Source organism: Sceloporus occidentalis, unplaced genomic scaffold (genome assembly GCF_023333645.1).
Source record: "Sceloporus occidentalis isolate IW3139 unplaced genomic scaffold, rSceOcc1.0.p SCAF_78, whole genome shotgun sequence".
In the NCBI taxonomy this organism is placed as follows: domain Eukaryota; kingdom Metazoa; phylum Chordata; class Lepidosauria; order Squamata; family Phrynosomatidae; genus Sceloporus; species Sceloporus occidentalis.
In genome coordinates this window covers 2065818-2078302 of record NW_028317058.1, presented here as the reverse complement: position 1 = coordinate 2078302, position 12485 = coordinate 2065818, and the positions used below count along the sequence as shown (strand labels likewise).

The window sequence follows — 12485 nt, the reverse complement described above, 5'->3', positions numbered from 1 at the left end:
TTTTTAATAATTTCACATTAGCAATATGACTAATCGCAGGCATTGTGGTTTAGGACTTTTTGTATCGATATCTGTGAAATGTCAAAGTGACGCTTGACCACCTGCATGGTCATTGTGTATAAACATACAAAGATGTGTATGTGTGTGTCTATATACCTATATGTGTACACACACATATATATTGCATATATGTATATATTTATATATATATACATACACACATATATACACACACACAATCACACACAAAAATATATCTATATATATATACACACACACACACACATATATACATACATACACACACACACACATGTTTCACAGCAGTGTTAAAGATAATCGCTGAAGAACTCAGAGGAAATAAAGCAGTATGCATTACAAATACAATAATTTTAGTTTTGATTTATATTTGCTTCTTAAATTACATTTCAAAAGCCTATTTTTTATAATTTAAATTGTGGTGCTGTAAATAGAGATAAAATAGCTATTATAGGTTTTAGCTAAGGCTAAAAAAATTTTTTTTCTCTTTTGTTGACCACGTTATAACAGCTACAACTGGAAAAAAAAGTCTTAAATAGATCGTATTCAGTGTCATTTCATGAGTCCATCATAAAAATGGTTGAAGGAGGTAAGCAAGGTGATCGGTGGACTGTGAAGAACACAAGCATAGTCCTCTTTTGTCGATGGCCTGTTTTAAAGTTTTCCAATTTGTCTTTCCTCCTTTCTGGTGTCCAGCACTTTGGATAATAAATTCACTTCACAGAAGTTAAATAATAAAGAAATCTTGTCAGCTGAAGCTGACGAGTGGTTATGTTCTACACAGGCTTTTCTTTTCAAGGACATCAGTCACACACTTCGGTATCATGCTCTTCAATAGACAAATTCCCGATGCAGTAATAATGTTCTCTCTTCCCCTGTTGGCGTGGGTCAATGCCCTTGGCAGGTCTTACAACACATCTGTCTGAAGTAGGCTCGACTGCAGAACTTGAACTTCAACACCAGTGGGCAATAAGCTACTTTGTTCACATCTTTGCACTCTAAAAACGGGAGAAAAAAATCCAAAAGAGAGAAATTGATATAGACACTCAAAAAAAAGTAGTGATAAAGTAGATTTGAACCCAAATTCCACATCACAAAATTTGTTTATATTTATATGCAAATGTATTTACTATAACTGGAAAGCTGGTTTTAGTGACATTTCTTACTAACAAAAATGGAAATTTGCTTATCATGCTACACTTGGGAGCAAGTCTATAGTTTGATTTTCATGTCATGCTGAAAGGGGCAACAAGATTAATGTGATTTGGTTCTGTTCTCAAGATAAAAACCATTCATGAGTAGAAATACCAACTATCTCCAACCACTCTATGAAATTGTTTCCCATGGTGCTGATGTTTAGTAAAGTACACTTAATTAATTGGACATTTTATGGCGAAGACCAGTAATTCTGACAAAGAAAGGTTTTTTTTCCATGACATGTTGTACAGTTTATAATTACAATCCCAAAGGAAGGTGCGCTGCATTGGACACATGAAATATTGGGGGAATCCCTTCTTTCAGGAGAAGCTCTCTGGTGTTTGAACCTTCGTTATCTAAAACAAACCTTATACCCAGCCGTTGAGTTAGAAAATGGTAGTTGTAGCAGTTCATGAAGTTTCTAAATATGATGAGCTTATAGATAAAGGGGAAAGCCTGTTTTAACCTTCCTACTTCAGCAAGTGTACCCATGTGTCTCTTAAAACAGAAGATGAGGTTCCTAGAATAGCAGGGTCATGAGCAATAAGTATAAGAAAAGGCACAGGCACTAGGAAATGTTACTGAGACCGCTGGGACCAAGAAGTTAATGGCTCGACCCATTTTGTTCTGATGAGAAGAAAGACTAACACACAGGTAGCTGGTTACCCTTCAAGTTTGCTTAACAGAAGTGGACAGATTGACTGTATGTGGCTCCAGTGTTAATGGCAAGGCTTGTGGAAGCAATTGATCCTTATGAGCCATTAAGTAAAATTTCTGGTACCAGATCAAATCCTACCTATTTCTCAAAATAAAACAGATGCTACAAAGTGAGGGTGCTGCGTAAGCCAGGCATAATGTACAATTAGGAGTGAAAGAGGAAAAGCCTAGCTGTGTGAAAGTTTTATTCTATGTGAGGAATGAGGCTGAGCTCGATGTTTTGAAATGTTAATGCCCACCCTTACAGAAAACTCCACAGAGCTTTAACATACAAATGCTTCTAAGATTATAGCTAGAAGAATAAACTTTTTAATCAAGAACAAATGTAACACTTGTGCGGGTAGTTTAAAAAAAAGGAATTTGGGGGGTTATGTGTAGAGAGCAATTCTTGTGGTAGACATGATCTCTATCTTTTACATGAATTTATAGAGCACTAGCGGATTCCTTGTGCTATTACAATGGTGTGAGGGCTTTTGTTAAACATTAACAATTACATTAATACGGATAATATGGAATATGGCGACAAGATGACCACATGTTAAGGCGCACTTTTAAAAGAGGAGAAGTGGGTCCTTTTGTGAGCTTCCTGCAAATGTTTTTCCTGCAAGAAATCAGTCAAAATCCTGCTATGATGTCCTATGTTGAACTGGTTCTATGCATGACACAGCAGGCTTCTATTTAACTAAGTTTGCTTTGAGGTTTGTCTTCATTAAATTAAAGATGAGGCTTCTTCCCACCATGCTAACATCTTGTAAACGTATTTCTTGCGGCTGCTGTAATATTCAAACTATTTGATGATGAATTGCAGTCACCATGAAATAGTTTAGTCTAATCCAGACCCCTCTTGACTCACCATTTTGAAGGGAATAGAAACCAGTGATCTCTGTGGTTTTAGTCATGTTTGAGTCTGTTTTATTAACCATTTACCCTCCCCTGCCTTCCCTTCTAGAAAACAACTTAAGAAAATTCAGGAAATTATTTTATTCTACGGGCCCAATTTACAAAGATCAATTCTGGTGCAAATTGCTAAAAGTAGCTCAAAGCCTTCTACTTGGTGCCACAGAGGTTGCTCCAGATTTCCCTGGAATAGCTCATTATAAATATGTCCCAAGGTCTTTGGAACAGACAGACTGAGTCTTTCTTTTTGTTCTAGGTGCCAGCATATGAGACACATCACACACTTACCCTCTGTGTTTGAAATGGGTGTGCTGTCACATTTACTTTCACACTGCTGCATTGATGCAGGACGAACGTTCTCCGGACAGTCACTCGATGCTTGCCCCGTATAGGAAAGACACTGTACTGTTCGCATCTGCTGTCCCAGACCACAGTGTGCAGAGCACTAATGAACAGGTTTGAAAGAAAGAAGCTTTTGTTAAAAAAAAAAAAAAGGGAAATAAATCTCCAAATTATCATTGACTTAAATCAGACTGTCAAGCCTTTGAAACTAAAAACAACTGAAGCTTACAAAAACAAGAATTCGAATCTGTGCTTCAAAATTTGGCTCAGATGAAGCTACCAATACAGATCTCTGATCCATCTAAAAGGAGTAGTAGCCGTTTTAACTCACATGGGGAAGGTGGGTCCTATGGAGCATGACGCTACTCTGAATTAGCCCACCCAACCAGGCTCCAGTGAGACTTTCTCAATTTCATGGTATCTGGTCTGCATTTACAGACCTTGGCATTAAATAATTGCCTCGTCTTCATACCAAGGTGTGCCACAAAGTTATGTTTTGTGCCAGCATGCAACCATGCACAGACTACAGATGGCTTCACAACGCACTCCATCTACAGTGCATGCTGCTTCTTCATATTGCATTGAATGTGTCTCAAAGGCAGGACACACAAAGTAATTGGCTTTTCATTACCCCTGATTATACCAATCAATTAGAGCGTAATGGCAAAATAGAACACAACATGAACATCCAATAAACTGAATTGCGGTCAGATAATATATATATATATATATATCCTTAACAATTTGTACTTTGCACCATATTTAATCATGTATGCTTTAATAAATATATTTACTAAATTGCGATTGCATCTTGAAAGAAAAAAAAACCATGGAAAAAAACTGGACAACGGTAGATTACCTGGCATAGGGTTACATTTTTAATTCCATTTTTGGCATTTTGAGATCAGTCTGTGTTCATATTGAACATATTGAACATGCCTGATTGCTGTAGCAAGGAATGAACCTTCCATTATGGAATACATTTACCGCTTTCAAAGACTTAGGCAAAAGGGTCCCGGGGAATGTAGACAGTTTTACTAGCTATTAGTAGCTTTATTGCAACCGGGATATACTTTTTACCTTCCCAGACATCTGTCAGCATTGTTACATTAATGATACAAGTACTATTCACATATATTGTTACCTATTAGTAGACCACATAGGTTTTCATAGACTACACCCAGTAAAGGGTTTTTAACCCTTTACTGGGTGTAGTCCGTGAAAACCTACGTGTGAAAGACCAATATTGCTGGCTCCAAGGGCCTTCTAACTCTATGCGAATTAGTACTGGGAAACCACTTTGTGGATACGTTGGCTGTACGTTTCCAAGCTAACTTTAAAGGCCAGTGTGATGAGTGGTGTTATAGAACAAAATATTTTTCAGATCACTAGAGCCTAAAAGTGTTACATTTTAATTTATATTTATGTATGGAAAAATTGAAATTCTGTTACATTTATAAAACTAAGTTATTCTAAATATCAGAATTAAGAATAATATTACTAGCAATACACATTTGGTCAGTAGAGCCATAGCGTTGGGTAAGGCACCGGTAATCTCATCTCTTGGGACTTAATAACAGAGCTTTTCTTGTAGCCACACAGAAATTACGTTCTTCTAGAGTTCAGCACCAGCACCAGCACCAGTACCAGCCAGTGCCAATGGTACAGAATGATTCACACACAAAAAGTTTGTAGAGCAAGGTGCTCTGTGGGGTTTTAACTGCTTTAAGGATAATTCTGGGCTCATACAGGAGACCATTTTGCATTGACTCCAATATATTTTCCTGCACACAGATCAGTGTATGAGTTCTTTTCATTGGAACTAGAAATTGAAAGTTCTATGTGATTTTCCTTCTTTCCTGCTTAAAGCATATTGCAAAATCATTTAATGGCAGGCAGGGGATGCTTAAGTTGCACTTTAATGATATAGATGTATTAGAATCATAAATGGGAACTTCCTGGCTTGGGTTACTCAGAGTGGCTTAGTGAGTTGCAAGACTACCCCCACATTTCTTAAAAATGTACAGGGGTAAAAGATGAATAGGTCAAGCAGTGGGGGGGGGGGGGTGCCTAAACGGCACTTCTGCAATCCAGAGACAGACCACAGTTACCAGGAGAACGGTTGATTTACCGGGAGTGTTCCCAGATATGATTAAAATAAAGTATTAAAAACAAGTGTAACAAGATGTGTCTGATGTTGTCCAACTTCTGCCTTAATAACACATAATACATGGCGTTTTATAAATAATTTGATAATTATGGCATTCATTTGCCACCTACCTGGCTCCATTCTCCAGTAACCCAGCGGGGAGGTGGACACCGTCCCAAACTGCACCGCATGCGGACCGGAGGTTTGTTTTCTTCTGCACAATTTGCGGGAGGAAATGTTTTGGAGAGATCACTGCTCTTGCATAGAACAATACGATGTTTAAATCCAGGACCACATTTTGGTGTACACTAAAAATAATTCCAAAAACAAACATTATTCCCCTTCCCCTAAAGATGCAGAAAAAGGTTTTCAAAATATGTATATATAAATCCTATTTTTCCCAACAAAAAAAATATTTCTATTCAACTCTTAAAATAAAGACAATTGTAATTTGGGCATAACAAGAATTTCACGCACACAATGTACATGCTATGATGTCAATGTATTTCAAAGACACTAAAAGAATGATTACATTCTAGGAAAAAAATATTTGGAAGGGGTGGACCGGCCTAGGCCAGGGCGGGGCAATTTCCACTTGGCTTCACTTGCCCCTGGGGCTAAAAGGTGCCAGGCCTCTTTGTTATTTAAGCTTTTTTGTTGATTCTATTAACATTTCTCATTACTTTTCCAACTTGTTGATGCAAAATTATGTGAAAAAAATGTGGTTTATTGGCAGAATTAGAAAAGTGTTTATATTATAACCATTTATTATAACAATTCAGTTTCTGTATCTGTTTTCTTCGTATTATCTGAAAAGTTTTTTGATATATTTTTTTTCTATGGAACTTTAATTTTATTATCTTTAATGCAAAGTGTAAATTTCCGAAAGGACAGCCATGACCACCTGTGTTTGGACAAAGCGAGAGTGTAAACTTGGCTAGAAACTAGGGCAAGACCGCAAAGAAACAAACCAATGCAGAAGGGGCAAAGACAGAATAGAAGAAAACAATAAGGGGTAGGATGGAAAAAAACAGAGATAGACTAAGACAAGAACTGGGGCAGAGAAGAGGAAACCTATATAATAAGGGGCCAGGATGGAGGAAAGGAGAAGAGAGGATGCCCAGAGGGAGACAAGTCAGGGTAGAGAAAGACAACCAAAGCCAGAATGGCACAGAGCAGAAACCAAGGCTGGCAGAGACCGTCAAATAAAAGTAGAGGAGAGAGAGAAAAGACAGACATGGATAGGTCAGAGTAAAGATATGTGAACAGAAAATGTCAGAGACAAACAAGTAACAATGGTGAAGAATTCTTAAGAGGTTGAATGAAAAAGGAAGGGCTAATATAAGCCTACGATAGATATAGGTCTTCTATACATCTTAAGTTGCCATCAAAATAGAATTCTAGTTCTTTACTAAAGCATGTTCCTCGACAGTCAAATTCACCTTTCTGGCAGTAACACACTCATATGTATTTATTTAAAGTAGAAAAGCAAGTGGGATTCTTTTTTTTATAATCCTGGAATGCCTGGATGTTTTTATTAAACATTGCCAACATGCTGGCATTTTTAATGCCTCTTTCAAGTGGCACCCACTTACCACATTTCTTAGATAACATTGTTTTATTTGAAATTGCTTTTGGCGTAAAATGACTTTCCAGTTTTTATAGCACGCATTTTGAAGAAGGAATTTTAAAACAAATTATATTCTTTTTAAGCTTGTGCAAAATGGAACCAAATAGTCAACAGCATACTGTATTTATGCTTAGTATTGCTTTGTTATTTTCATTTTTAGGAATATTTTAAGCTTGTTGTACTGAAGCAGTTAACAGGTATCTTTGGTTCCAGTTTGTTGCATTTCTAAGAAAGGCAAACCTACAGTAGCTTCTAAGAAACATGGTGAATTCTGTCCTACTGATTTCATAACCCAAGAACTGCTATACTGTGAAAATTTGCAGAGTAGTCAAGAAAGAACTTGATGATTTAAAACCATATTGTAATGATTACAATTCTGTATAGCATGGGGTCTATCCTCTGTGGTTGTTCTTATGAGAAATCTGAGGAAAATACAGTTACTGTATCTGAGATAGTCTTTTGATCATGGTGGGGTACAGCTCCAAGTCCTGACCAGTTCCACCACGCCTTGTGCCCACCTATCTCAATATGCCACTATTGGCTCATATATGAAAGATTAACATTTTAACTCTCATTATACTTTACCCTCCATGAAAAAAGGTACAAACAAATCAGCATTAGGATATGTAATAACGAATGGCAACATGTTTCCTATGTGTCATGGGACTTTCCTAGCCAAGGGCATTCTTACATTAATTCTCTGGAATTTAAGCATTGATATATTCTTAACACCTTGGGGAAGAATTAAAAGTTACATGTACAACGTTTAATTCTAAACATAAACTACAAGGGCGGCAAAAATACTCTTCCAATGTGGGATGCTGAAACTTGTTGCTATCATATAGGTTACATGATGTCAATAGTCACCATTAAGGGGGAGTTAGAGGAAAGAATAGCTGGCTGCTAAGAAAGTAAGAGCAAATTCAGATTTTAGTAATAATGCATCTTAAAACACGTGTCCTTACTTCTGACCAATCCAACGCAACCCATTGAGGCGGACAAGACTGGTTGTTACAGGCTTCCTTTTCAATAGGCCGATGTGTCAGACAGCTAACGTCATCAAGTGTCTCTTCTTCAGAAGGGCCTATCCTCCGAATGCAAAGAACTGTCCGTGTTCGCATCCCCCCGTCACAAGTCTTACTGCATTCCGACCAGTCACCTATGAACCATCTGCCAAAAAATGGAGATCCCTATAAGTCCTACATATATGCATACATTAACATACTTTCTATGTTTGCTTCGGTAATGCATGATAAAATCATTTAAAGAAATGTTCATGAACAAAATGGGTAAGAGGGCTGAAGTTTGATTTGTTTTATAAAAAAAAAGACAAAAAAAATTAATTATTATTCATTATAATAAGAGTTATCTCTCACTTTCCTTTTACAATTTACAGATATATAATTAAATCTAATGCACTTTTTTTTATCTACCATTTATTTTTTGACAAAAAAAATGTAAAATGAAAAAATAACTCCTTGCCCTAATTATTCCTATTAAATTTTGCTAGACAATAGGAACGCACATGTTACCTGAGTTGAGTGAGTAATATCCTGTATGCTCATAACAAGAACATTTTCTTGAGGAACTATTTTTCTCTAGTATATTTAATTTAATTTAATGCTGTTTTGAATACTCATAAATATGACATCATTCCAGTGTTCCCATTGCAGCACCTTAAAGGAACAGTCTAGTTCACAAAACATTTTTTTTTATTTTTTAATCCATATCAACGTCCATGGACTCCATTGCATGTTATTGGAAGCAAATCATTGTGTGCAAATTAAGTATGATTCCAGCTTACAATTCAAGATCTTAGAAGAGGAAGCTGGAGAAACCAATGATCTGTTATCTATTATTAATCTCATTCACCATACACACATCGAAATGGACTGGCAACATTCATCCAGTCTAGTGTCCTTATAGTAAATCAGCCCAAGATGCATTTGATTGACACCACAGTCACTGTCCTGTCTGACACAACTTCCGATCAAGAGCTTCATAGAAAACAGAGAAACAGAAAAGACCCAGTCGGTGTCTACCTGTAGTCATCGATACACTAGACACCCCGGGGCCACATGTGGTTTTGGACGTAAAGCACACAGAAAAGTTTCATGCAGTGTGCCATATCTTCAAATCAGAGCAACCCAGGGATTTTCCCCCTGCCAGCTCTTCTCTTAACACTTGGATTTTCATTGAGGTACCATCCTAAGAATGGTGGTATCAGCCTTCTGTATCTATCATACTGTAACACTGTCACAGAGATGGCCAACTGACCCAAGGCCAACTCTGATCATGTATCAGTGCGCAGACTTTCATTGTCAAAGACTGATATGTTTACCATACTAAATGAAAGGAATGAGTTATTGGCGTGTCTTGAACAGCATCTTCTATATCAGACTACAAAAGCATGCAAATGCAGACAGTAACAACGGTCACCAATCTGACTGCAGGCAATGAAACCCAACTATAGTCTTGCTGAGTTTTAAAAACCACCCAGTTGACATCTATTTGTTGGTTCCCAGAATACATGCCTTTTGGCTTTAGGAATCTTTTGAGTGTTGCATTTACTGTAACTGTTTAACTTCCCCTGGCACAGGGGATGGGGGTTTTAAATTAAGGAAACAACCCGTGTGTAGTAATAGGACCTGATACAAAATGGGGTCACTGAGGCACTGTCTGCTTCTGAATTGCCCAGGTTAACACTGCATGTTGGAAATATTTCAGCTTTGCAGAAGTTCAAGAGAGAGCAGAGCTCCACTAAGGTTGAAGGAAGACTGCTTCCAATAAACTCATTCCAAATGTTTCCTGAGCCACTTCATCCTTCACATATGCAAAAGGAGAAATACTGTTTAGTTGGATAGATTTATCATGTTCACGGACTGTCAAAATCCTCAGCTGTACAAATGGTAAACAGCCTTCAGCTTCAGACAGAAGCACTCCAGCAGAGACCACAATAAATCCCTACATTAACAGCAGAAACTTTCTCTGAGTCTAAAGTCAATTCCTTCTTACTAAAAAACATATTTTATCCTCAGACCCCAGGGATATCTGCCTATGCTTTGGGCATTCCCTCCCATCATACACACATACATACCGTAACATTCAGTTCCACTTCACAATCATTCACTTCAGGCATGCATATTCCTGACTAGCATCCAAGAAGCCGCCATTGTACAATACCTGGCACTTTGTTAATAAAAATGGATTTATTGCGTTCTATTAGCTATAAAGTGCCAGCATATTAAACAGTTCTGTACTATTGGGTAGTAAGCTTGTGATACATCATAAAGATAAAAAAAATAGATATTATTAAGCGCAAGAGAATAACATATTCATTGAGTATTTGAACCCGTTATCCAATGAGCGCTCTAAAGCTGGTTCCAGGACTATTGGTGCATAGTCAAACTACCCTGTTCAACCCTCCACCATCAAAATGCCACAATTAAAATGTGTGTTATGTGATATACCCGCTCCCTGCTGCTCAGTGACTAAGGCAGACACTCAGTGTAGGTTGACAAGCATTTCTCCGGGTCCTATGAAAAACCCTACATACCTCCAATGGCAGTCATTTAGGGCCATGAGCCTGAATGCCATCTGTACCTGACAGCATAGAAACTAAGACTAAAATCTTTTTGGGTATGGTATCTTCTTGCCTAAATATTCGTTGGGTTAAGAAAGATTATGTGCACTAAACAGCAACATAAATGTTTTCAGTTACAGGCACAAAATAAGTAAGCTTTTGTCCTTCTTATATATTTATATATATATAATATATCACTAAATATCTATGTGATTGGGGAGGCACTATTAAAATGTGTCTAAGGACCATTACTTAAAAGTGGTATCCTGAATTCCACTGCATTATTGTCTTTGTTCACTGTCCAGTGATTGCTATATCATATCTTATTACATATATACATAAAACAGCAGGATAAGGAAGAATATTGTCACTGTTTACCGCCTGCAATGTCTTACAGAAGCCTCCTTCTCATGAAGTGCTGAAGATGTTCTGCTATTATTTCTGCTATATAACATATAAAAAAATGCATGAAAAAGCTTTCATGCAGTTGCGATTAGAATACAATAGTAGAGCAATGCCTGCAATGCCAAACTGGAAAGACTAGATGGCTATGTTTCATTCTTCAAACCCTGCTAAAGATATTGATGTATTGATGAAATGATTTGTCTGTTCCTGGGCATGTTCTCCATACAATAACATGTGAAAGCTTGGTTTGCCAGCACTACAGGCTGGCTACACTGGAATAGTATTAACATGGGTAGCACTTACTCTGGTGGGCACAGCTCGGTGTTACAAGCCCTTTGGTTTTCCGGTGGCTTGCTATCCAGATCACAGTAATTATTTTGCACAACAGAATTGTCGTCAAGTCTTTTACACACCACTTCTTGTTTCTGGATACCTGGAAATAAATAATGATTCAATCAGTAATCAAGTGTGATGCTTTACCAGAGAGGTAGATAACCTCATCCAAAATACACACACAGGGCACCTGGGAAGCAAAATGTCTGGCTTCCGATGTAACCAACACCAGCTCTCTAGTTATGTTTTAGCAAACTTTCCTCCAATTTATAAATGTGTAATTTAGGTCTAACATTTCACTGAGCTGCAACCTTTTAAATTGTTCTAATTCACAAAATATCTTTATATATCATGCCACAACATTTGTGGTAATCTCCAGCCTTCCAAGTGTGAACAAAAATGAGAGTGTGAGAGAGTGAGTGAGTGAGAGTGTGAATGAGTGTGAGAGAGTGAGTAAGAGTAAATGAAGAACAGCAAATTTCCATTTCCGAATCTAAAAGGCCCCCTGATTTTCATCTGGAAAGAACAGGCAGAAATCAGAATTCACGGTCTGTAAAAAAATGTGCCCATGTCTAATACATTTGTACAAGGCTGGACATTTCCACTATGTCATTCACTTGTAAAAAAAACAAGAAAACTTAAAGTCCAAGTTCTGAATTTAGAGCAATATGAAGGAATAACTTATTGGACAATTATTGTATTTGGTCCTCATTATACCCCAGGATTGTTCGAATGAACCCCTTTATAAATATGGCCCTAATTCATTAGCAATCCTTATAAGGTGGAAATCAGGCTCCTGTCCTGAAGAGCTTAGACCGTAAGCCTTTCCTAATGTATTCATAATGTCTGTTTGACTACTGTAGATATTATATGACTGTTACCTCCCCTTTATCATACTGCAAACTGAAAAGCGCCAAGTACATTTCTCAGTTATCCTATGGGGAGAAGGCTCTGTCATAGACTGTAAATTAACAGTCTGTGCCATGAAGAGGAAGAAAGGTTTGCTTGTGTTCACATCACTCGTTTTCTAAGCAGCTCCACTTGTCTGGGAGCCTAACGTGCTCCCATATAATCTCAAATATCTGAAGAAAGGACTCACGTGGTCCCAAAAACATATGTAACTTTACATGTCTTTCTATGTTGGCCCAATAAAACGTATCAATTTCAACTAAAGATTCTTGGATAATCTGAAA

At 37.4% G+C, this 12485-nt stretch overlaps 1 protein-coding gene across 2 annotated transcripts in view; it reads right to left on the bottom strand.

Annotated features, from left to right (window-relative positions):
- Positions 1–927: 927 nt before the first annotated feature.
- Positions 928–12485, bottom strand: part of LOC149285512 (A disintegrin and metalloproteinase with thrombospondin motifs 6-like) — a 123574-nt gene continuing 112016 nt past the window's right edge. For both annotated transcript variants that reach the window (XM_089495249.1, XM_089495250.1), the window contains exons 20-24: positions 11263–11392; positions 7937–8141; positions 5473–5649; positions 3139–3295; positions 928–1037 (exon numbers count right to left, since the gene is read on the bottom strand). In XM_089495249.1, the coding sequence (XP_089351375.1) occupies positions 928–1037; positions 3139–3295; positions 5473–5649; positions 7937–8141; positions 11263–11392 (779 nt within the window). The remainder of the gene's footprint in view (positions 1038–3138; positions 3296–5472; positions 5650–7936; positions 8142–11262; positions 11393–12485) is intronic.